We start from the raw sequence: 25,747 nt of genomic DNA on the forward strand, positions 1-25,747 counted from the left end.
TCTTATAATTTAAATGTCATATTAATACAGAATATAAATGTATATTATTTGTGTAATTTTTTGATACTTTATAGACATTGGTTTTTCTGTATAGGAATGTTTATTCCAGGTAAAGTTTTCACAATTTGAAAATAAAGTATTAAAAAAAAAAAGAAAAACAACATCAGAGCCTTCCAGCATCTTCCTTCTTTCCACACCAATGAGCACAGACCACTTTCAGATCATGAGCAGCAGTAGTGAGCCAACCCAGTTCCTATTCTTTTGAGCCATGCTGAATCTCCCTTGACCTCTAATATAAGTAAAAATATTTTTTGTTTTACTTAAACAGAGGTGGAGGAGAAGAAGAGTTAAAGAGAGCACATGTGAGAATCAGGGAGCATGTATGTCAGCTTTGAGAGCATGTGATTGTGTGTGTATGCATGTGTGAGTCAGTGAGCGTCTGTCAGGGAGTATGTGTGTGTTAGTGAGCGCATGTGGGCAAGCACATGTGTGGGGGAGCATATTGACAGCATGAGCAGGCACTTGTGAGTGAGCATATGAGAATGTGTATATGAGAATGAATGTATGTGAAACAGTATATATATAAGAGAGAGGAGAATGTTTGTGCACACACACACACACACACAGCCCTCTGTACCCTGTAACAGATCCTTACAGAATGTGGGGGAGTAAAAACACCAAAAGTGCTCAGAAGCAGCAAAATCCTAAAACCATCCCTGCAAGTATGTGTGTGTATGTGTGTGAGATAGATAGAGCTTGTACATATGTGTGTATGTGAGGGAGAGAGAGCATGTAAATGTGTGAGAGAGAGAGTATATGTAAGATCATGCGCATATGTATGAGAGAGGGAATGTGAGAGAGAATGTACATGTTAGTATGTGTGTGTGAGAGAAAGAAGATAAAGTTTGTGCGGCCTTATCTCCCCCAATCCACGACAATATCAGGGTGATTGCAAATCAAAAGATCCTAGGTATGGAGAGCAGGAGATTTTCTAATCCTTAGTTTTAATTATTGAATGTTATTTGATTTTCTGCTGTTTTGAAATATTTTATTGGTAATTTGGGAAATTTATAGCATTTTTTAATTATTGGATGTTTTATTCATCAGATGTTTTGAAATATTATTTTTATTAATATGGTTGTATTATTATGATTCATGATTTATATGTCTTTATTTTATTGTTTGATGATTTATGAAGAATGGTAATGTTACACTATATACCGTGTCTGACTTGTTGAGATTTCCAGTTCAGTTTTTGTTTGCACATTTCTATTTATGCTTTATGGTTTATTTATTCTGTATTTATCTCCAACAGTTATCTGACACTATGGATAAATCTTGTATAATCTATGATGTGTTAAATATCATTTGAATAAGATATTGTATCCATTTTTTTAAATTGTTGATGCAATGCTGTCAAATAATTTAAAAAATAGTTTTGCTGAGTTTTGCTGAGAACTGGCCAGGATACCTCTATTGTATATAGGGCCCTTAGGAGTTTTTCTTGTAATGTCTTATTGCCAAGTTGCCAGATATAGTTAATGGCAATAGAGATGTGAATCGTGTGATCGATCGTCTTAACGATCGATTTTGGCTGGGGGGGGGGGGGGGGGAATCTGATCGTCGCGGTTTTGTTTTTTAAAAAATCGTTTAAATCGTAAATCGGGGGAGGGCGGGAAAACCGGCACACTAAAACAACCCTAAAACCCACCCGACCCTTTAAAATAAATCCCCCACCCTCCCGAACCCCCCCAAAATGCTTTAAATTACCTGGGGTCCAGTGGGGAGGTCCCGGTGTGATCTTCCACTCTCGGGCCACGGCTGCGTTCCGGTCCCCCGACATCACGAGAGCAGGAGATCACTCCCGGACCCCCGCTGGACCCCCAGGAACTTTTGACCAGCTTGGGGGGGGGGCTCCTGACCCCCACAAGACTTGCCAAAAGTCCAGCGGAGGTCCGGGAGCGACCTCTTGCACTCGAGCCGTATTGCAAAATGGCGCCGGCCGTATGGCCATATTGCCGTATTGCAAAATGGCACCTGCTGAGATATTAAAGATTCCTCTTGATCAGGTTCCCCCTGTTAAAAAAATATTCTTCCTAAGACAAAGGAGTACCTCAATAGTGCCTGATATAAGGATAGACATGGAAAATCTGTCCGATTTCCTAGAGACATCTGCTGTTGAAATTATAGAGAGGTCTGCTCTTTTTGTGACCTTTTATTCAGAAAATGATATCGGATTAATAATGAAGAATTATTTCAAAAATCTGAATGTTTCCTTCTTGGGAGGTCGGATCCGTATCTTTCCAGATCTAGCAAAACCAACGCAGATTTATTTCATTGCGCCCTAAAGTTTTAGCACTTGGGGGAACCTATGTATTACGGTACCCCTGCAGGTGTGTTGTAAAACTTTTAGGGAACACATATGTTTTCTTCAGTCCGGAACAACTTCAGGCCTTCCTAGAGGCACGAGAGCATGACCTGCACCCTATAGAGCAGGATCCTATAAATGTACCTGATGTGTAACCTAGCCTTACTTGTTAATATATTCTTATGTTCTCCTTTATTTCTGTTCCTCCCAAGTTTCCTACGAAGTAGAGAGACTGTAAAATTGTTATGTTTCCTTTTATTGTAAATCATGATTTAGAGAATTTCATGAGAAGAATAATATATTACACCTCTTGTGATTCTATGCAAATTTTCTTTGTATTAATTGAAATGATGATAAATAAAGAATTAAAAAAAAAAAAAAAGAAATCTTTTTGAAAATTACTGGCACCTATTTTTGCTAGGACAGAATTATATATTTTGTTTGCCAATCTTAATATATTTTAGATTAAATAGCACAGGAATCATGGCCTCTCTCTTTACAGATTGGTTTCCTGGACAAATAAGAAAAATGAAGAAATTGAGACATTAGTATTTACTGTACTTTATTTATGTTAGTATTAAAAAAAAATGTAGTTGCTTTTTTATTTCTTGTCTTTACCTTGACAGGTGTGGTTCAGCGAAAAGATATTTGATCCTAACTTTTGCTATTATACTGGATATAAAATTCCAGTGTGCAAAACTGTTGACCACTATTTGGAATACATACAGTCTCTGCCTGCAGTGGATACCCCTCAAGTATTTGGTTTGCATCCTAATGCTGATATTACGTAAGTGCTTTATGAATAATTGCTGCCAATTGAAATGAGTTTATATCTATACAGTGAGGAAGATATTGAAAGACCTGCTGAGTAAGAAAGAGAATCAGCTATCTTTATCCACTTATCTTTGGGTGAATATTCATCTGAATAGTTCCCTTAATCTAGCCAGTCAAAATTTCACCTACTAGATTTAGCATGGTTGGGGTTCTCCAAATAACCTTAGCCAATTAGTATTTATTTATTTATTTATTTATTTATTTATTTATAACTTTTCTATACCAAAGTTCAAATAAAAGGGTTACTTATCACTACGGTTTACATTTCAAACCTTAAAATCGACAGTAACAAAAATTGTCTTACAATGAAACAAGGAGGAAATAAACTTGGAGAACTTAAGCAAAGGGAAAAAGAACAAACTAGTAAAATCAGTAACAAACTAGTGAATCAGGAATATTGGGGTAGAGGGCCCAATGGGATAGGGAGGTTGGGTGAAGGAAAGAATGCATTGAAGGCATAAGCGGAGACCGAATATGCTAAGGAAAAAATATACTTAGGAGGAGATGGGGAAGAGATGGTTCATGGCAATTATTGCGGCAGACGCATAGCTTATGGGAAGGCTTGTCTGAACAGAAGCGTCTCTTCTTGAAAGTATTCAGGCATTGTTCCAGCCTAAGGTCCGGTGGAAGCAAATTCCACTGTTTGGGTCCTGCAGAGGAAAGAGCTCTTTTACTTAAAGAGGTTTTGATTACAGATGCTTGAAGCGTGCCTCTCTGCGCTAATCTCAGAGGTCGGGCTGAGGTGTGAAGTTGCAGGGGGGTCGAGAGGTCCAGCGGAGAGATGTTAAAAATGGCTTTTTGGGTGATAGATAAAAGCTTGAAGAGGATCCTAAATTTGACTGGGAGCCAATGAAGCTTCTTTAGGATCGGTGTTATATGGTCCCTTTTGTTTGTCTTTGTGAGAATCCTGGCAGTTGCATTTTGAAGCAACTGGAGGGGCTTGATGGAGTTGTCTGGCAGGCCGTGTAGAAGTGCATTGCAATAGTCGATTTTTGAGAAAATGATAGCTTGTAAGACTGACCTGAAATCGTGAAAATGAAGGAGGGGTCTTAATCTTTTTAAAACTTGGAGTTTGAAGTAGCACTCCTTTACCGTGTTATTTATGAAACCTGTGTAGCTGTTCTCTCAACCTAGCGCTAGGTTGAGAGAACATTGCCCAAATCTCATCTTGGAGTGAGTTTCCTCACTCCGAAGGCCAGCTAATCTTCACAAGAGACCACTGTTCTGTTCGTAGGTGTCACGTAGCATGTCAAAGTGGCCCCTAACCCCCTACACACTTACCTAATCCCCACCTCGAGTTACTAGGTGGGCCTACCCTAGGGATACAAATACCTGCCTATGGGCCATGATATTATGGCCAGGCACACACTCTCTCTCTCTCTCTCTCTCTCTCTCTCTCTCTCTCTCAGATCATTGAAAAACTGGTCCCCCAGTGGTTGAATGCAGGAAATACATCAGGTTTGGCACTTATCGCAGAATCTGAAATGGTATCACAATGTGCACCAACTTAGCTCTTCGCACAGGTAATTATCGCAAATTGCAATAAATACTATATTAGCATAAAACACGCCCCTTTTGCTATCGCATGCGGTACTTACCGCATTTTGGTAAATCCAGGCCTAAGTTAGCTATCTTGTTCCTGAAATAAGTGGCAAGTTCAGTGGCTTTGCAAGATGCTTTGTCATCTGGAATTTCTGAAGTTGGTGGTTTGGTAAGGGATGATACCAGGGAGAAGAGCGCTTTAGGGTCAAAGATGAAATGGTGAATTTTTTGAGAATAGAAGTCTCTTTTTGCTTGCAGAATGATAATTCTGTATTCCCTGTACGTACCTGGATCAGTCCAGACAGTGGGTTATGTCCCCAATCCAGCAGATGGAGTCAGCACAAGCTTTGAGGGGGCGTATCCATATATACTACTACCCCCTCTGCAGGAGTTCAGTATCTTCTGACTCCAGCAGATGCGAGTAGGGGAATCAGATTTCCCCTCCTTTTTCTTCACTTTCTTGCTTGATTATGGCTTGTTGTTGTCTTTTTCTGTGGATCAAGTTTGTATCAAGTTTGTATTAAGTTTAAAAAAAAAAAAAAAAAAAAGGCAGAGTTCTTTCAACTTCTGGGGAGTGGCTTATCTTCCTTGTCTCTTCTCTGTGGCCTTGCTGTTTATTTCTCGTTGCAGCCAGGGGTAAGTTTGTTTTTCCTTTGTAGTTTTTTCCTTCACAGCTCAGCCCCCGGTGCCCGCGAAAGCCGGTGGAGCCGGCCTCTTCGCTCTTTACTCCCTCACCCGCGGCCATTTTACAGCTCCTCATGGGCTGCTGAGCCATTTAGGGAAAGATGTCTGGGGCGGGTCGTGTGGCCAGGAAGGCCCCCCCGCGGCACCCTCCTCTATTTTCAGACAGCGGGCAGTGCGGGCCGACCGGGCCCCCCCGCAGCGGCGCCTTTGTGCGCGTGGCCCCCCCCCCCGTGGCTTTTTCTTTTCTCCTGCAGCGATCCCGATGCCGCGGCCGTCCCGCTGTGCGGCCTGCGGAGACCCGGGGTCCCGGATTTCCCGGGAGGGCATCTGTGCACGATGCCTTCCCGGGGGGGAAGGTACCTCACAGTCCCTGACTGATTTCTCTTTTTTTGCCCGGGCGGTGCGGGCCGGCCACTCCGCCATTTTTGGCGGGAACGGCGGCCATTTTACATTCTGAGCGCCCTGAGGCGCAGGCCACGAGGGGGAACGGATCCCTGGAGGCCACGAGGGAGAACGGATCCCTGGAGGACTCTACCAGCGGGGGTGTTCCCCCGATTTTGGTGCAGGAACCAAGCACCCAGAGCCAGGGAGCAGGAACCACGCCGCCCCCGAAGCGCACCCGAGCAGGCCGGGGTTCTCTCCGGAGTTTATCCTGCTCATGCATACCGCTTATCTGCAGGGGCTGGAAGCACCTGTGGGACCCCCCCCCCCTCCTAAGATCCCTCGGATGTCGCCCTCGACGCCGGCCCCCCCCCGACCCTCCGGGAGTGGGGGCCTCCCGCCTTCCTACCCGGGTCCGATCCACGCCCGCGGCAGTGGGGGCGGTGCCAGACCCAGCGGGACATGGACTTGACCTCCCGGACGGGGGACAAGGGGACGGCACACAGGAGGGGGATGATCCGCGTACCCTACGCCTCTTCCAGAGGGAAGAGCTGGACGACCTCATCCCGCAGATCATCCAAGAATTAGATTTGGATCCGCCACCAGACCCGCCTGCCCCAGTAGCTCCCGCTGTCATCACTTCTTCAAGGAAGGGAGATCCTGTCCTGGCGGCACTCCGGCCGAGGGCGCGGGCTTTTCCCATTCATGACTCGTTTTTACAACTTCTCACCAGGGAATGGGACACCCCGGAGGCCTCCCTGAAGAGCAGCCGGGCTATGGAAAAGCTGTACCCGCTCCCCGAAGATTTTCTGGACCTCATCAAGGTCCCAAAGGTGGACTCCGCAGTGTCGGCGGTCACGAAGAGGACGACTATCCCAGTGACGGGAGGTGCGGCATTGCGGGACACACAGGATCGTAAGTTGGAAGTTTTCCTTAAGCGGGTTTTCGAGGTCTCCGCTCTGGGTATGCGGGCGGTGATGTGCAGTTCGCTTGCCCAGCGGGCTAGTCTCCTTTGGGTGCAACAACTCCTCACGTCTCAGAACCTGCCGTCCGATGAGGCTGCCCAGGCAGATCGGCTAGAAGCCGCAGTGGCGTATGGGGCGGACGCCTCGTACGACCTTTTTCGGGTCCTCACAAGATCCATGGTTTCGGTAGTGGCAGCACGACGACTACTGTGGCTACGCAATTGGGCGTAGCCACAGTAGTCGTCGTGGGAAGAGAGCCCAGACTGGACTTAGAGGATACGTCCTCTAAGTCCAGTCTGGGCTCTCTTCCCTTCAGGGGCAAGTTCCTCTTCGGGGAGGATTTGGACCAGATCATCAAGTCCCTGGGGGAGAACGCTGTTCATCGGCTGCCGGAGGATAGGTTTCGACCATCCAGAGCGTTTTCTTCTTCTCGGACCAGAGCCAGAGCGCAACGGCGCTACAGGGGCTACAGACAGACGGGCTCCCGGCCATCCGCCCCCAGGTCTCAGCCCTGGTTGCGCGCCTTCCGCGGGCATCGGCCCGCACGCACTACTCCCGGAACCGGGAACCCCTATACCAAGTCTTCACAATGATGCCAGTCTCGCCCACTCCCCTGTCCCCAGGATTGGGGACCGACTAACGTATTTCTAAGCGGAGTGGGCACGGATCACCTCGGACCAGTGGGTCCTGGATACCATAAAACACGGCTACGCATTGGAATTTGTCCGCCCCCCGCAGGGAAGGTTCATCTTTTCCCCCTGTGGCTCGGACCTCAAGAGAGGAGCGGTGCAGCTGACTCTGGACAGACTCCGGGAGATAGGCGCTACTGCGCCCGTGCCCTTCGGAGAGGTGGGCTCGGGCCACTCTTCCATCTATTTCGTCGTACCAAAGAAGGACGGTTCCTTCCGGCCTATCCTAGTCCTCAAGGAAGTCAACAAATCCCTTCGAGTCGTTCGGTTCCGCATGGAAACGCTCCGGTCAGTGATTGCGGCGGTGCATCGGGGGGAGTTCCTCGCCTCCCTGGACTTAACGGAGGCCTACCTGCACATTCCCATCCGCCCGGACCACCACAGTTTCCTTCGTTTCAAAATTCTGGACCAGCATTTTCAGTTCACGGCTCTCGCGTTTGGATTGGCGCCGGCGCTGCACACCTTCACCAAGATCATGGTAGTTGTGGCAGCAGCTCTCCGGAAGGAGGGCATCCTGGTTCATCCTTATCTGGACGATTGGCTCCTCCGGGCGAAGTCATTCGATCATGGACGCTCAGCGGTGACTCGAGTAGTACGGTTTCTACATTCCCTGGGATGGGTAGTGAACTTCTCCAAGAGCTCCCTCATGCCCTCGCAACGCTTGGGTTTTTTTTTGGGGGCAACTTTCGACACCCTACTGGGCAAAGTTTTTCTGCGCCAGGACAAAGCTCAATCCTTGCGGGATCACACACGACGGTTCTCTGCGTTACCAGAGCCCACCTCCTGGGACTACCTGCAACTCCTGGGAGTGATGGGGTCCACCATCGACCTTGTACCTTGGGCTTTCGCGCACCTCAGGACCTTACAGTGGGCGCTCTTCTCCCGTTGGAAACCAGTATTGCAGGACTATCAGATGATTCTCCCGCTCCCACAGAATGCCAGGGACAGTCTGGGCTGGTGGTTGGATCCGCCGAACCTGGCCCGTGGCATGTCCCTCGATCTGCCAAATTGGGTGGTGGTGACCACCTATGCCAGTCTAGCAGGCTGGGGTGCAGTCTGCGATCGAAGCGCCACGCAGGGGACGTGGTCCACGGTGGAGGCGAAGTGGTCAATCAACCGTCTGGAAACCAGAGCGGTCCGGCTAGCTCTGCGACATTTCCTCCCGCTTCTTCGGAACCGAGAAGTCAGAATCCTATCGGACAACGCTACCACCGTGGTCTACATCAACCGACAAGGAGGCACGCGCAGCCCGCAGGTCGCGCTCGAGGCGGCGCTGCTGATGCAATGGGCGGAGCGTCATCTCGTCCGGCTAGCGGCCTCGCACGTCGCCGGTGTGGACAACGTCCAGGCGGACTTCCTCAGTCGTCAACTGCTGGACCCGGAGAGTGGTCTCTCTCCGACAAAGCAATGCAACTTCTCGTCCATCGGTGGGGGGCCCCCCACTTGGATCTGATGGCGTCCGCTCTCAACGCCAAGGCTCCACGCTTCTTCAGTCGCCGGAGAGAGCGCGGAGGGAGTGGATGCCCTGGTCCTCCCGTGGCCGCCATATCTTTCTTTTCCACCATGGCCCCTGGTGGGCAGGATGCTCCGCAGAATAGAAAGCCATCAGGGGACCGTGGTTTTCGTCACCCCAGAATGGCCCAGGCGACCCTGGTTTGCGGACCTGCTACAGCTGGTGATCGACGGGCCAATCAGGCTGGGGCACCTCCCCCAGCTCCTACATCAGGGCCCGGTATTTTTCGAGCAGGCAGAATTCTTCTGTCTTGCGGCCTGGCTTTTGAGAGGCGCCGCCTCCGGCGTCGGGGCTACCTGGAGGCGGTAGTATCCACGCTATTGCGGGCACGAAAGACATCGGCCTATGTTCGAGTCTGGAAGGTGTTCGAGCTGTGGTGTACCAGCCAGGCCACGAGACCCGCTAAGGCTTCTGTACCTCAGATCCTTCAGTTTCTACAGGCGGGGGTGGAAAAAGGGCTCGCCTATAATTCACTACGGGTTCAGGTGGCCGCCCTTGGCTCGCTGTTGAGCGATGGGGCTCTCTTCTACAGCATTCTGACATTGCTCGTTTTCTCAAGGGTGTCAAGCATATGCGTCCTCCGTTACGGGACCCTTGTCCCTCCTGGAGTCTTAACTTTGTGCTTCGCTCCCTGTAGGGACCACCGTTCGAGCCGCTGCGCAGCGCAACGATAAAGGATCTCACTCTCAAGACTGTATTTCTTGTGGCCATCTGTTCCGCTCGACGCATCTCGGAGCTGCAGGCTCTGTTGTGTAGAGAGCCCTATCTCCGTTTCTCCGACTCTGGAGTTTCGCTTCGCACCGTTCCCTCCTTCCTTCCGAAGGTGGTTTCTGCATTCCATGTGAACCAGACGGTGGAGTTGCTGTCCTTCTCTTCCTCAGAGCCGAAGTCTCTCCGTCTCTTGAATGTCAAGCGCACTCTGCGCCTCTATCTGGAGGCTACAAATGAGTTCCGAACCTCTGACCATCTCTTTGTACTCTGGGCCGGTCCTAAGAAGGGGTCTCAGGCCTCGAAGGCTACCATTGCCAGATGGCTGAAGGCCGGCATTGCTGCTTCCTACATTGGGGCGGGTCGGACTCTCCCACCCGGAATCATAGCGCATTCTACACGTTCTCAGGCGGCTTCCTGGGCGGAGGTTCGCGCGGTATGCTCGCAGGAAATTTGTAGGGCAGCCACCTGGAAATCGTTACACACGTTCTTGAGGCACTATCGTCTGCACCTCGCCTCTTCAGTCTCTGGACACTTTGGCGAGCAGGTTCTCCGAGCAGGCCTCGCAGGACCCCACCCGATTTAGGGAAGCTTGGGTACATCCCACTGTCTGGACTGATCCAGGTACGTACAGGGAAAAGAAAATTATTACTTACCTGCTAATTTTCGTTCCTGTAGTACCATGGATCAGTCCAGACGCCCACCGCGTTTGGGTTCTTGATCCTGCTCTGCTCTGCGTTACTTCTTGCTCGCAGTGTTCTGTGTCTTCACAGTTGTTTCTTTTCGCTGTTTTTCACAGCTCCCTACAAGTTGGTAGGATGTTTGCAGTTACTTGTTGCGGTTACAATTTTTTTCATTATCTGTTTCCACAAACTTGATCCTTCGGGGGTTTCTACTCGGGCTTTGATATACTCGATACTGAACTCCTGCAGAGGGGGTAGTAGTATATATGGATACGCCCCCTCAAAGCTTGTGCTGACTCCATCTGCTGGATTGGGGACATAACCCACTGTCTGGACTGATCCATGGTACTACAGGAACGAAAATTAGCAGGTAAGTAATAATTTTCTTTTGGTGCATGAGAGTTTTAAAGACCAAAAGGTTTGAAGGCGAAGGATTCTTGTGCCAATTATGTTCCGTTTTCCTGAGTTCCCGCTTCTTGGTTTTTAATTCTGGAGTGAACCAGGGTTTTTTATTGCCTTTGTTGGGGTTAATAACTTTGGTAATGAGAGGGCAGGTCTTGTCTGCCACTTTGTTTGAAATTTTGATCCAAGAGGCTAAGGCCGTGTTAACGTCGGAGGGGTCAAGTTGGTTTAATTCCTGAGAGAGTTGGGAAATGAGTGTTTCCTGGTTGCAGAGTTTTCTGAATTTGACTGTGGTTTTCCGTGTTGCTGTGTGGTTTGGTTGTTGGTATAGTAAGGTGGTGGAGATTAGCTTGTGGTCAGACCAGGGGATTGGCTGTCATGCAATGCGTGAAGATTGGGTAATGCCTTGATTTATAAAAATCAGATCGAGGGTATGCCCTGCTTTATGAGTAGGTTCATGAATGAGTTGCTTGAATCCCATGCAGAGGAGGGTGTTAAGGAAGGATTCGCAGTTAGGGGAGCGAGGGTTGGCATCCACATGAAGATTGAAGTCACCTAAAAGTATGGCTGGCGTATCAGTGTTGATATGTTTAACTATCAATTCAATTAGAGGAGATGGGTCGGAGTACTGCAAACTCAGGCATTAACAAACTAATAGAGTTATCTATCAACTCGCATTATGGCATTTTCGCATGCAAAACCACTTTACTGCATACGAAAAGCATCAGAATGCATGATGCAATGCTAATTTTTAAAAGGGGAGGAAATGGGAATTTTGTAAAAGTGGGATGGCTTCACAAAGCCATAATGTAAATTGCAATTTCTGTTGTGGGCTGGGGAAGGGCCTGGAAAGAGAGAGAGAGAGAGACTATCCACAAGGTCCTTGTAGTAGTTAGCTATTTATGCTACAATAGGAGGCCCACCTAATAACTCGAGGTGAAGTTTAGGTAGTAGTGTAGGGGTTAGGGACCACTTTGACATGCAGAGTGAGACGTATGAACAGAACTGTACACACTTGTGAAGATTTGATGTCCGTCGGAGTGAGGAAACACACAAAGATGAGATTTGTACAATGTTCTCTCACCCTAGCTTGATGGACTCTCTACCTGTAGGGAGCCCCTGTGATAGCTTTCAGGATATTATTGGGGTGATAAATGACATTGGGGCTTTTTTGGGTTTCCAGATTAATGGGAAGTCAGAGGCTTTTCCCTTATCTTCTAATCTACCGACTTCATGGGAGGATCCTTTTCCATTGGCATGGGTCGGGAATCATTTTTGTTACCTGGGCATTCATATTGCTCGCATTGTCGAGGAGTTATATGCACTTAATATTGAAGCTAGCTTGCAAAAAATTAGAGATTTAGGGGTCGATTTTCGAAGACCCACGTGGGCATCCATGTGTGCGCAGTGCACATGTTATAAAATACGATTCCCACTTGCACATGCGCACTGGATTTTAATATCCGTGAGTGCATGCGCGGGCAAGGAATTTTGTAAAGTACACAGGGTGACACAATTTGCCTAGATCTCTTCCATTCCATTCCAATAAAGGAGCGGACTTGGAGGGAACTTTCCTATACCCCTCCCTTCCCTTCCTTCCATTTCCCCACTCCTCCCTGACCCCTAACCCCTAACTAGCTACTCAAATTATTTTTGTTTTTTACCTTACTGCTCTTTCAGGGTACAAATTATATCGCAATGACAGAGAGGAGCATGGAGGAGGCGGTGTGGTGCTTTATGTCCAGGATGGCATAGAGTCCAACAGGATAAAGATCCTGCATGAGATTAAATGCACAATCAAATCTTGATGGGTAGAAATCCCTTGTGTGTTAGGAGTATACTACCTTCCACCTGGCCAAGATGGTGAGATGTGTAACAGTGACGACAATGGGAATCAGATAAAAACAAGCCCTTTATTAAAACGCCCGACTCTGGCCGAGTTTCACTCCCTTGCACAGAGCTGCCTCAGGGGCAATTCATTCAACCCGGACTTGAAATGGTCAATGTAGAAGATATCGCATTGATTGTCAGCGTAGATGATTTCACACCAAAACAAATAGACTTTCTCTTATCCACATAGCGATGCTATGTGATACCAGCAATGAAGTCAAAAGCGTTCAGTGTATATCAAATCCCAAATAACGAGCAGTCTTTCAACTTGTCAAGTTCATTGCTGGTATCACATAGCATCGCTATGTGGATAAGAGAAAGTCTATTTGTTTTGGTGTGAAATCATCTACGCTGACAATCAATGCGATATCTTCTACATTGACCATTTCAAGTCCGGGTTGAATGAATTGCCCCTGAAGCAGCTCTGTGCAAGGGAGCGAAACTCAGCCAGAGTCGGGCGTTTTAATAAAGGGCTTGTTTTTATCCGATTCCCATTGTCGTCACTGTTACACAGCTCACTGGATCGGCTACCGCTTTGTTTCTTGGGTCCAAGATGGTGAGACGGACAGTGAAATGTTAAGACAAATTAGGGAAGCTAACCAAACTGGTAGTGCAGTAATAATTGGATATTTCAATTACCCCAATATTGACTGGGTAAATGTAACATCAGGACATGCTAGAGAGATAAAGTACCTGGATGGAATAAATGACAGTTTTATGGAGCAATTGCTTCAGGAACTGACGAGAGAGGGAGCAATTTTATCCACTATGATACCTAGATCTTTTTCCTGGGTGGTAGCTCCTAATATGGAACCTAACATCGTGTAACTACAGCAAGGGTTATTTTTCCCTATATGCAACACCTTGCACTTGTCCACATTAAATTTCATCTGCCATTTGGATGCCCAATCTTCCAGTCTTGCAAGGTCCTCCTGTAATGTATCACAGTCTGCTTGTGATTTAACTACTCTGAATAATTTTGTATCATCCACAAATTTAATAACCTCATTTGTCGTATTCCTTTCCAGATCATTTATATATATATATTGAAAAGCACCGGTCCAAGTACAGATCCCTGAGGCACTCCACTGTTTACCCTTTTCCACTGAGAAAATTGACCATTTAATCCTACTCTCTGTTTCCTGTCTTTTAACCAGTTTGTAATCCACAAAAGGACATCGCCTCCTATCCCATGACTTTTTAGTTTTCGTAGAAGCCTCTCATGAGGGACTTTGTCAAACGCCTTCTGAAAATCCAAATACACTACATCTACCGGTTCACCTTTATCCACATGTTTATTAACCTCTTCAAAAAAATGCAGCAGATTTGTTAGGCAAGACTTCCTTTGGGTAAATCCATGTTGACTGTGTCCCATTAAATCATGTCTTTCTATATGCTCTACGATTTTGATCTTGAGAATAGTTTCCACTATTTTTCCCGGCACTGAAGTCAGGCTCACTGGTCTATAGTTACCCGGATCGCCCCTGGAGCCTTTTTTAAATATTGGGGTTACATTGGCCACCCTCCAGTCTTCAGGTACAATGGATGATTTTAATGATAGGTTACAAATTTTAACTAATAGATCAGAAATTTCATTTTTGAGTTCCTTCAGAACCCTAGGATGCATACTATCCGGTCCAGGTGATTTGCTACTCTTTAGTTTTTCAGTCTGGCCTACTACGTCTTCCAGGTTCACAGTGATTTCGTTCAGTTCGTCTGAGTCATCACCCCTGAAAACCATCTCTGGAACTGGTATCTCCCCAACATCCTCATTAGTAAACACGGAGGCAAAGAATTCATTTAGTCTTTCTGCAATGGCCTTATCTTCCCTAAGAGCCCCGTTAACCCCTCTGTGTTCTAATGGTCCACCGACTCCCTCACAGGTTTCTTGCTTTGGATATATTTTTAAAAGTTTTTATTATGAGTTTTTGCCTCTATGGCCAACTTCATTTCAAATTCTCTCTTCGCCTGTCTTATCAGTGTTTTACACTTACCTTGACAATGCTTATGTTTTATCCTATTTTCTTCAGATGGATCCTTCTTCCAATTTTTAAAGGATGTTTTTTTGGCTGAAATAGCCTCTTTCACCTCACCTTTTAACCATGACGGTAATCGTTTTGCCTTCCTTCCACCTTTCTTAATGCGTGGAATACATATGGACTGCGCCTCTAGGATTGTATTTTTAAACAATGTCCAAGCCTGTTGAACACTTTTAACCTTTGCAGCTGCACCTTTCAGTTTTTTTCTAACTATTTTCCTCATTTTATCAAAGTTTCCCTTTTTAAAATTTAGTGTTAGAGCTGCAGATTTACTTATTGTCCCCCTTCCAGATATTAGTTTAAATTTGATCATGTTATGATCACTGTTGCCAAGTGGCCCCACCACCGTTACTTCTTTCACCAAATCTTGCGTTCCACTAAGAATTAAATCTAAAATAGCTCCCTCTCTTGTTGGTTCCTGAACCAATTGCTCCATGAAGCAATCATTTATTACATCCAGGAACTTTGTCTCTAGCAAGTCCTGATGTTACATTTACCCAGTCAATATTGGGGTAATTGAAATCTCCCATTATTATTGCACTGCCAAATTGGTTTGCTTCCCTGATTTCTCTTAGTATTTTATCATCTGTCTGACCATTTTGTCCAGGTGGACGGTAGTATACTCCTATCACTATACTCTTACCCAACACACATGGGATTTCTACCCATATAGATTCTACTGAGCATTTACTCTCTTGTATGATCTTTATCCTGTTGGACTCTATACCCTCCCGGACATAAAGTGCCACACCCCTACCAAGTTGATCCTCCCTATCATTGCGATATAATTTGTACCCTGATATAGCACTGTCCCATTGGTTATCCTCCTTCCACCAAGTCTCTATGATGCCAATTATGTCAATCTCATTATTTGCTGCTATACACTCTAACTCTCCCATCTTACTTCTTAGACTTCTGGCATTGGCATACAGACATTTCAAAGTGTGGTTTTTGCTCGTTTTAACAACCTGCTTTTCAGTTGTTTGGGATAATTCGGAAATCATTAGCTTTGGTGATTTTTTACATATAGGCATATGAATTATGTTTGCTTTTGATGGAACCTCTCTGTTGGGATGCCCTAACTCTCCTGTTTCATTAGTATCCTTCAAGGATACATTTCTCTGAACCATGCACTGCTGAGTGACTGTCGGCTTTCCCCCTTGTTCTAGTTTAAAAGCTGCTCTATCTCCTTTTTGAAAGTTAGTGCCAGCAGCTTGGTTCCACTCTGGTTAAGGTGGAGCCCGTCCTTTCGGAAAAGTTTCCCCTTTCCCCAAAAGTTTCCCCAGTTCCTTACAAAGCTGAATCCCTCTTCCCTGCACCATCGTCTCATCCACGCATTGAAACTCTGGAGCTCTGCCTGCCTCTGGGGACCTGCACATGGAACAGGAAGCATTTCAGAGAATGCCACCCTGGAGGTTCTGGATTTCAGCTTCCTACCAAAAATCCTAAATTTGGCTTCCAGAACCTCTCTCCCACATTTTCCTATGTCGTTGGTGCCCACATGTACCACGACAGCCGGCTCCTCCCCAGCACTGTCTATAATCCTATCTAGGTGACGCATGAGGTCTGCCACCTTTGCACCAGGCAGGCAAGTTACCAGGCGGTCCTCACGTCCACGAGCCACCCTGCTATCTACATTTCTAATAATTGAATCACCAACTATGATGGCCGGCCTAACCTTTCCCTCCTGGGCAGTAGCCCTGGGAGATTTGTCCTCAGTGCAAGAGGACAATACATCACCTGGAGAGCAGGTCCTTGCTACAGGATCACTTCCTGCTACACCAGGGTGATGTTCTCCTACTGGGAGACCTTTCTGATCCAAGGCAGCACTGGGGCTGCCAGAATGGATTTGGGACTTGGCTACTATGTCCCTGAAGGTCTCGTCAATGTACCTCTCTGTCTCCCTCAGCTCCTCCAAGTCTGCTACTCTAGCCTCCAGAGATCGGACTTGTTCCCTGAGAGCCAGGAGCTCTTTGCACTGAGTGCACATATACAATCTCTCACCGGCGGGTAAAAAATCATACATGTGACACTCAATGCAAAAGACTGGAAAGCCCCCCTCTTGCTGCTGGACTGCTGCCTTCATCTTAGTATTATTGAGTTCCTAGTTAAGCTTAGGATACTAAGGGAGTTGGAATGAGAGTACTTTAAATTTACAGGTGAATTTAGTAATTAATCAGCTAGTGTCCTACAAGGGGATAATTAAACTTTCAATAAGGGCTGGTACAATATTATGTTTTAGATAAGACCCAGATTGATTTTTAATGAGAAAGTGTCTTGTGCCTAAAAATCAGGGGTTGAGTGGGTGGGAAAGACAGACACTAGAATTAACTATCTCTGGCTTGCTTATTACTTCAGACACACACAAACTCTAAAGAATATATCCCTTAATTTCACCGTTCACCAAACTTTTATAAGCCCAAAGATTTCAGAAAACTATACTTACCAATCCTCTTAAACCACGGTTAAATTAATCTTCACTCAGTCAAAGGAGGGATTTGAGATTCAGTCCTCCTCTACTGCAAACCTTGCGGGGCCTCTGGAAGCTGGGGCGTGGAAGTCAATTCCTGGATCGCTTGCGGTGATCTCTGGACTCCTCTCCCGGGGGATGCTGGGAGCAGTATGCAGATGAGCCTTCCGGTCCTCCTCTACTGCAAACCTTGCGGGGCCTCTGTAAGCAGGGGCGTGGAAGTCAATCCCTGGATCGCTTGCGGTGACCTCTGGACTCCTCTCCCGGGGGATGCTGGGAGCAGTAAGCAGATGAGCCTTCTGGTCCTCCTCTACTGCAAACCTGTATAATTGGCTCTTCAGGAGAAGAACTGTTTGCAGGGCTGCCAGATGCACGTCTTTCTTTCTGGCTCCTGGCTATCCCCATCCCACACACAAAGACAGAGCCAGCCAAATTGTGCCTTTTCTACCTTAAATGGTTCCCAGCATTCCTTTGGCTTACTCCTCTGCTGGCTATGTTGTGCTGGGCAGGCTAAAGAGTACAGCCCTTTTCCCAACTTTTTAACACTATGAGTGCTGAATGCTAGTTCTTGCAGAACATTTGTGATTCACAGGAGAGCATACAGGGGTTCCTGATGTATTTTTATAATCCTTCACCTTGGCTGCAGTGGCTTCCAGTCTCTACAGAGTTGAAAATCCTTTTTTTGACAAGTCCAAAAAACATCACTCAGATCCAGATGCAGCTCAGTCCATATTCTAAAGCTTCAACACATGTTAAGCTTGTAGGGCAGTTACCTGGTTTATAGTAGCTTGCTACCCCCCCCCCCCCCCATGTAATTGGGAAGCATGTCCTCATGTCTCTGAAAAGAAAACAGGTTAAAACAACCTACATTTAATACAATTCAGTTACTAACTAATGAAACCGCAACATTAAAAACTTATACTTTATCAAATCAATTCAAACTTAGAGTACTTTTTATATTAGCCACTACCCCCCGGGAGGCTGCTGGCTGAGGAATTACTGAGGGTATCCATAACACATTGTAAGTGATCTGTACTGGCTTAATCACCCTTTTTCCTAATGGTTCTTCCTCTTCCCTACTATTTCCAACTGGAAATCATCCTCCATACCATTGCTATAGCAAAGGGTGCCAAGTGCTTCCTGGGGTACCCTAGTGGGTTCTGCATGTCCATGTGTTTTTGCACTGCCCTAAACCCCACCCTCCCCACTCATTGGCTCAGACAGAGGTTCAGTTGTCCTTGATGCTGGAGGTTCACCTGGCTCATTGGGGTGGCCCTAACAAATTCAGGCAGAAGGAGGTGCTTGAATTGGTGAAAGGAGGGGTAGCGGGACCCTTACATGCCTGAAGTCATGGTGTTCCCAGCGGTTTAACTGAAGGTATTTGGGTGAAAAGCCTCACCAACTTGATGGGATTAGAACTCTTCCTTCGTGAGAATGCAGCAGAATAGCCTATCTCTGACTGATGGTTCTACTAATTGGTCTGTGGGAACCTTTGTGCTCACAGGTGCGCTACCCTTTCAGCCCCTCAGTCTCCGGAGGCTCTGTGGTTGTGGCACTGATGAGGAACAGTGTCAAGTGAAGGCAATTGCACCATCTGCCCTAGAGGGAGCAGGTGATTCCAGTGTAATGTTTTTCCAGAGCCTTGACCATTTTTTGGCAGTACTCAGTAGACAGGTAGGTTTGGTAACTTGGAGAAAATGAGATATGGTTCTTTATGCCACCAGTTGGCCAACTTATGCTTTCCTGGGATACCTAATGCTTTCTTCAGAACTTGATCCCCATCACTCAGTTCATGATTATTAAATTTCTTAGCATTCGTATACGTGGATCCACGACCAGCGGGTTATGCACCTCTACCTGCAGATGGAGATGGAATAAAGCTGACATCACGATAATCACACACCTCACTGACAAAAGCTCATCAGTATTCTCCATCTCTAGCAGATGGTGGACATGCATCTCCTTATTAAGGATTGCGTTAAAAGTTTTTTTTTATAGAAGAGGAAAAGAAGAAAAAAGTTTATTGCCCCACTCTCCTGTGGTGATACCTTATGGTCCCTCCCTCAGTTGAGTTTCCTGAGGTGATTTCTTTGGATCCTTCCCTCAGATGAATACCTTGGTCCAGTAGCTGAAAAGCAAGTTAGTTGCAGGAAGCCAAGAGCTGCGGTGAAAGTATATGCCCTATTCCCCCGCAACCAGAGACCGACTCTACTCATCTGGGATGGGCTGAGCTCAGGTAAAGAGAATTTTTAAAAAAATTAAAAAAAAATAAAACTAGGGGGAGTTGATTTTAAGGATTCCTCTACCCTCCGGTCTCTGTGCTCGGCGCTCCGATCCGACATCTGTTCCCACCTCTGGGGGAGCTTGGGGGACTCAGGCAGCTTGGCAGGTTGAGCAGCCTTAAGGGCTAATCCCCGCTCTCAGGCTTAGGTTTTTCGGCACGTGGTAGGCCATGGCGACGTTCATTCATTTTTTCTCTGCACATAAGGCTTCCCTCTTTGGGTACATCAGCTTGTGCTTCCACGCCTGGTTGTGCGTCTAGTTGTGCACCTAACTGGGTGCTCAGTTGGGCGTATAGGGGCACCTAACTAGGCACTCAATTGTGTGCATAATAGCACCTAGTTGGATGCACAGTGGTGCATTTCAGGGCACCTAGACAAGCGCTCAAGTTGGGCATCTACCTGAATAGTGTATTAGGCACCTAATTTTTGGGTGCCTATTTTTTTACAAGCACCTATTGCAAGCACAGCTGGGTGTACACTTCTCAGACTCCTATTTTGAGCGTGTTGTCAAATGATAATGGCTCTGATAGCAAAGAAGGCTAAGCACCTTACTCTTTGTGCTGCTTGTCATATTCGGGCATCTCAGCCTGGAGGATGTGGAAATTCCTCCGGAGCTGGAGCTGTATAGAACTATGTGGCATTCCCTTTAACTTGTGTCAGCACTGTTTGGAGGCTCAGGGAGACTTGTCTCCATCTGATTTTGCTAAGCCCGGCCCTTCCCAGCATGATGTAAGAATGGAAAAAGATTTAATCAAAGATAAAAAAGAGCCAACATCCCCACACAAATGCTAGAAACTAAAAGATTATCAGGGTCCAAAAATCTACATAAACAGATTTCTAAAATAATTTTCACCCAAACCAATATACATTACCCGAACACAGCATCAGATATATCAAGGTGCAACAATCCAATATACCATCTCTTGCCATGCAATGGGCTTCAGTGAGAGAATCAGCACCAAATTTTTCAGTCATTTGCTGATTCGAAACAATTTTTAGAAATCCCCCCCACATTTTTATTATCAATACCATACTATGCAAAAAAAATCATCTACTCTGTATTTAGTTTGAAAGACGTGGCTATTTCGCCAAAGACTACATTCAAAAAAGCTGTGCCCATGACATATCACTCATTCAACACCCATCCTTCCCCTCTAAACCCTCTTACTGCTTAACTCTTCAGCCCTATCTCTTTACCTTTAGACATGAGGTTGTAGGGAGAATATCCAGTTGCATCATTATTTGTACAATTATAGGTGTGAACCAATCTACTCACATGCTGGCTCCATTGATGTTTCTGCCGGCGCTTCAGAGTACCCAGCATGTTTTACAGGGTTCAATTGAATCGCTCAGGCTGGGGAATCACCTTGAAGGTCATAAAGGGCGGTATGTGGTTTCTTGATACCACAAATCTGATACATTTCTTTAATCAGATGGTTCTCAAAGTCTCAACCTTGATCTGAGTGGATACAATTAGGAAATCCATAATAGACAAAATATGTATCCCATAGTATCTTGATTCTTGACCACAGTAGTTACATGCTGATCTTTGGTGGGGAACGCCTGGGTGTACCTAGTAGTAACTACTAGAATGTTACCAATATTGCAACTGCCATTTTCTAAGCACAGGAAATTGAGGCAAACCAGATCAAGGGGCCTTTGCTGGTGATGTTAGTCAAGGGGGCAGCTCTAGTAGGCAGGGCTTTCCACATAATGCACTTCCCACAGGTCTTTATATATGATTTCACATTTGTTGACTGCCAGGGCCAATAGACTCTGATCCTTACTAACTCAATAGTACAATCTACCCCCATGTGTCCAGTATCATTACATAAGCTCCTCAGTACTCACCTCCTGAACTTCTGAAGCAATATTAGCTGTTTCTTTACTTTAGAAGCAGGATCTTGAGTGATTCGGTACAGCTATATCTGTGGTGTCACAGCACCCAGGGGAACATCTGGGTGCTGTGACACCACAGACATAGCTGGCCTGCAGTACTTCTTAGCTCGCCAGACTATTCCAAGGCCAGGGTCACATTTCTGAGCCTGTTGAAGATCAGCTTTTTATAACTAGGGTAACCCTTCCCCCTTCAGACTGGCAACTCTGGTGAAGGCAACTAGTAAGGCAGTGACAGATGCAACCAGCAAAATTATTGCTTCTACCTCATCTGGAGGTTGACACAAAGCTTTACACCATCTTTTGCCAGTTGCATCCATTGGTTTGAGCCCTCCTTACGGTAGACCCTTTGTGACAGAACATCAGCATCAATGTTGGCATTAGCGAGATGATATTTTAAGTTAAAATCATATGTAGCTAAAGTGGCCAGCCTTCGATGCTCTGTTGCATTGAGTTTAGCAGTGGTGAGTACATAGGTCAATGAGTTATTGTCTGTGCACATAATGAACTTGGCACCATATAGGTAATCATGGAATTTGTGTGCTATAGCCCATTTTAATGCTAAGAATTTAAGCTGATGCACTGGGTACATTTTCTCAGATTCAATCAGCTTTCTACTAGCAAAATCAATAAGCCTCAAGCAGTTGGAGCGCTCTTGTATAGTACTGCACCCAACCCCTCTAGGCAAGCATCAGTATGCAGGATATACAGCAGATATCCTGGCTGTCAACATAAGCCAACATAGGGGCATGCATTAGTTGATAAATGATTTCTCTGAAAGCCTCTTTGCAGTCTGTGGTCCATCTGGTACCAAAAGGTTCAGAAGGCTTGAAACTCTTCACTGCTAAGGCAGAAGCCTTGGTCTTTTCTTTCTGGGGGATAACCTCTTGTGAGATCTATCAAGGGTCGTATTATCAAGGAATAGTTCTGAATAAATCTCCTGGAGTAGCCACAACATCCTAAAAAGGATCTAAGGGCCTTCAAATCAGTAGGCCTCAACCATGAAGCTACCGCTGCAGTCTTGTCAGGATCAGAAGCAATGCCTTTCTCTGACACAATATGCCCCACATATTTCACCTGAGGCAAGCAAAACAGACACTTGTCTAGAGATAGTATGAGCTCCTGAGCTTCAACTGATCCAGGGTCTTCATCAGCCTAGCCTCATGCTCTTTTAATGTCTTTCCAAAGGCAATGAGGTCATCTAGTTCACCAGCACTTCCAGGAGATTCATATCTCCCACAGTTTTTCCATAAGTTGCTGGAACGTACTTGGAGTTCCTGTAACTCTTTGGAGCATCTGCTTGAACTAGTAGTAACCCAGGAGACAGATGAAGGCAGTTTTTCCTTATCACTTTATTTCATGGTGATCTGGTAATATCAACTTCTTAGATCTAACACAGAGAAGCTGTCAGACAATCTAATACATCATCTATCTTCAGCAGGGTGTATTGGTCTGGAATAGTTCTCATGTTCAGTGTCTATTAGCATATGCACATCCGAACCTCCCCATTCTTCTTCCTAGCCACCACTATGGGGGACACATAGGGGCTTCTTGATTCCTGTATTATTCCAACAATCATCAGGTCCTATAGATGCATTTAGACATCCTCAGTGTCACCTGGGGCAAGTCACCATGACCTTTCATGGGTGACTCATGGGTGGAAAACACATTGCTACACTTGGATAGTTGCTGAAATAATCATTCTTTCCACTTGGGGAAATTGGGGAGTCCTGGAAGTTAAACAGTGAGGAGTTGATTAGTGGGGTGGGGACCTTCTGTGGGGAACCTTCTTCTGCCACAATGTCCACAGTGTAGGTCTGGGCTATCTTGGAGCCCTTGTCTGAGGTAATCTCTTTTTGGATTTATTTCACACCCAGACCTGCAGCTGGTCACCCTTCAAACTTTGGGCTAGTATAATCCCTCATTGAACTTGCAGTCCTCCAGGCAGCTGAGTATTTGGGGAGGCTTCCACCATTACAATTTATTTATTTATATATATATATTTTAAAGCTTTCTTAGACCGGTATTCGTGGGTACATCATATCGGTTTACAGAGAACTAGAACGTGTTACATAGAATAGGGTGCATAAAACTTGGAGAGTACAAAGTAACGGGGATAATGAGCTAGAGCGGGGTACATAGAATAGGGTGCAGACAGCATGGGGGAGGACACCTAATTTGCAGGAGGCAGTGAGTATATAGACTTGATAATAAAGGTAGCAAAATAATATAAGGAGGGGAAATGAATATGAGGATATAGCTAGGAGGGGATAGGGGGTGGATCCAGTGCATATGGAAGAATAGTTAGGCAGGACTAGTGGAAATATATACAGTACATTGTTATTCCATTAAGTGCATATGAAAATATAACTAGGTAGGAATAGTGGGAATATATACAGTACATTGCTATGGTAAGATAGTCAATCAAGGTAGCAATAATGAGATGGTGGGGAAGAGAGGGCTAGGGTGGGGGGAGGAACACTATTCTGGAAATGTCTGTTTGAATGTCTGTTTGAAGTATATACAGTACGTTGTTATTGCATACAGTGCATATGAGAGTATAACTAGGTAGGACTAGTGGAAATATATACAATACATTGTTGTTATTGCATATAGTGCATATGAGAATATAGTAGATAGGGCTAGTGGAAATATATACAGTACATTGCTACGATAAGATAGTCATTCAAGGTAGCAATAATGAGATGGTGGGGAAGGGAGGGCTAGGGTGGGGGGGGAGGAGCGTTATTCTGGGAATGCCTGTTTGAAAAGCCAGGTTTATAGGAGTTTTTTTGAATTTTTGGTTGCATGGTTCTAGTCGAAGGTCAGGGGGCATGGTGTTCCAAAGGATGGGTCCTGCAATCGAAAGGGCTCGCTCTTTCATGGAGTTAAAGTGGATGGTTTTGGGGGATGGCGTGTGTAGGGTCCCTTGGTATGCTATTCTGGTTGGGCGATTTGGAATACGGAAGCGAAAGGTGTTGTCGAGCCAGTGTATGTTACAGTTGTGTATGGTTTCATGTATAATTGAAAGGTTCTTGTAGAGGATACGGAAGGATATGGGAAGCCAGTGGAGTTCTTTGAGGACTGGGGTGATGTGGTATGATTTGCAGGTGTTTGTTAGTATTCTTGCGGTAGCATTTTGCAGCATTTGGAGGGGTTTAAGGATTGAGGTGGGGAGGCTAGGAGTAAAAAATTACAGTAGTCAATTTTTGAGAAGATTGTGGCTTCAAGGACTGTGTGGAAATCATTGAGGTGGAGGAGTGGTTTCAGTTTTTTGAGGACATGTAATTTGAAGTAACATTCTTTTAAGGTTGCATTGATAAATGTTTTTAGGTTCAGCTGGTTATCAATGGTAACGCCAAGGTTTCATACTTTTTGCTGGAAGGAGGTCAAAGGGGAAGGGGTTGCTGACTGATGAGTGTATTGTGTTATTGTGGGTTGAGATGATGATGAGTTTGGTTTTTGCTGTGTTAAGAGCAAGGTGGAGGTTGGTGAGGAGGCGGTTTATTGCGTCTCAGCAGTTTTCCCAATTCTTGAGGGAATTGGAGAGGGGTTCTTGGATAGGAATGAGGATCTGGATATCATCCGCATAGATATACTGGGGGAGGCCAAGGTCTGAAAGGAGTTGGCAGAGGGGCAGGAGGTATATGTTGAAGAGGGTGGGTGAGAGGGAGTATCCTTGGGGACGCCATTGTTGAGTTGAGTGGGTATGGATTCGAAGTTTAAATCTTAACTATGTAGTGACTGTCTTCAAGATAGAACTTGAACCAGTGTAGGGCTGTACCTGAGATGCTGATTTCTGTTAGGCAGCTGATTAAGATGTTGTGGTTAATGGTATCGAATGCGGAGGAGATGTCGAGTAAGGCGAGTATGTAGGAGTGGCCATGGTCTAGTCCTTTAAGGAGGGTGTCTGTAAGGGAGAGCAGGAGGGTTTCTGTACTAAAGAACTTACGAAAATTGAACTGGGAAGAGAATAAGATGTGGTTTTCTAAGTGGTCTGTGAGTTGGGTGTTGACGACTTTTTCCATGACTTTGGCCAGGAAGGGGAGATTGGATATGGGCTGATAGTTGGATGGGTCAGAGGGGTCAAGGTTAGGTTTCTTTAGGATAGGTTTAACTACAGCCTGTTTTAAGGATTCAGGGACTTTACCGAGGGAGAGTGAGCAGTTGATTATCTCAGCCAGGGGTTTGGCGATGATTCTTGGAATAGATAGTAGGGCTTTGGTAGAGATCGTGTCGGATGGGTGTGAGGAGGGCCTTAGTTTCTTCAGGATGGATTCAACTTCTGAGGCGGATGTTGTGTCAAGAGAGTCTAAGATGGCATTAGGGTTTGTAATTGGAGAATGTGATAGGGGGGTGGGTGTGGGGAAACGTAGCAGTATTTTCGCGATTTTATCATGG

The 25,747-nt window shown here is 45.8% G+C and overlaps 1 protein-coding gene across 1 annotated transcript in view; it reads left to right on the plus strand.

Annotated features, from left to right (window-relative positions):
• The window catches only part of DNAH8 (dynein axonemal heavy chain 8), a 1,926,251-nt gene that overhangs the window by 1,861,080 nt on the left and 39,424 nt on the right, over positions 1-25,747 (plus strand). The window contains 1 exon segment of the mRNA XM_029592920.1: positions 2,995-3,155. Within this exon segment, the coding sequence (XP_029448780.1) occupies positions 2,995-3,155 (161 nt within the window).

This window comes from Rhinatrema bivittatum, chromosome 3, assembly GCF_901001135.1.
Source record: "Rhinatrema bivittatum chromosome 3, aRhiBiv1.1, whole genome shotgun sequence".
Classification (NCBI taxonomy): Eukaryota; Metazoa; Chordata; class Amphibia; order Gymnophiona; family Rhinatrematidae; genus Rhinatrema; species Rhinatrema bivittatum.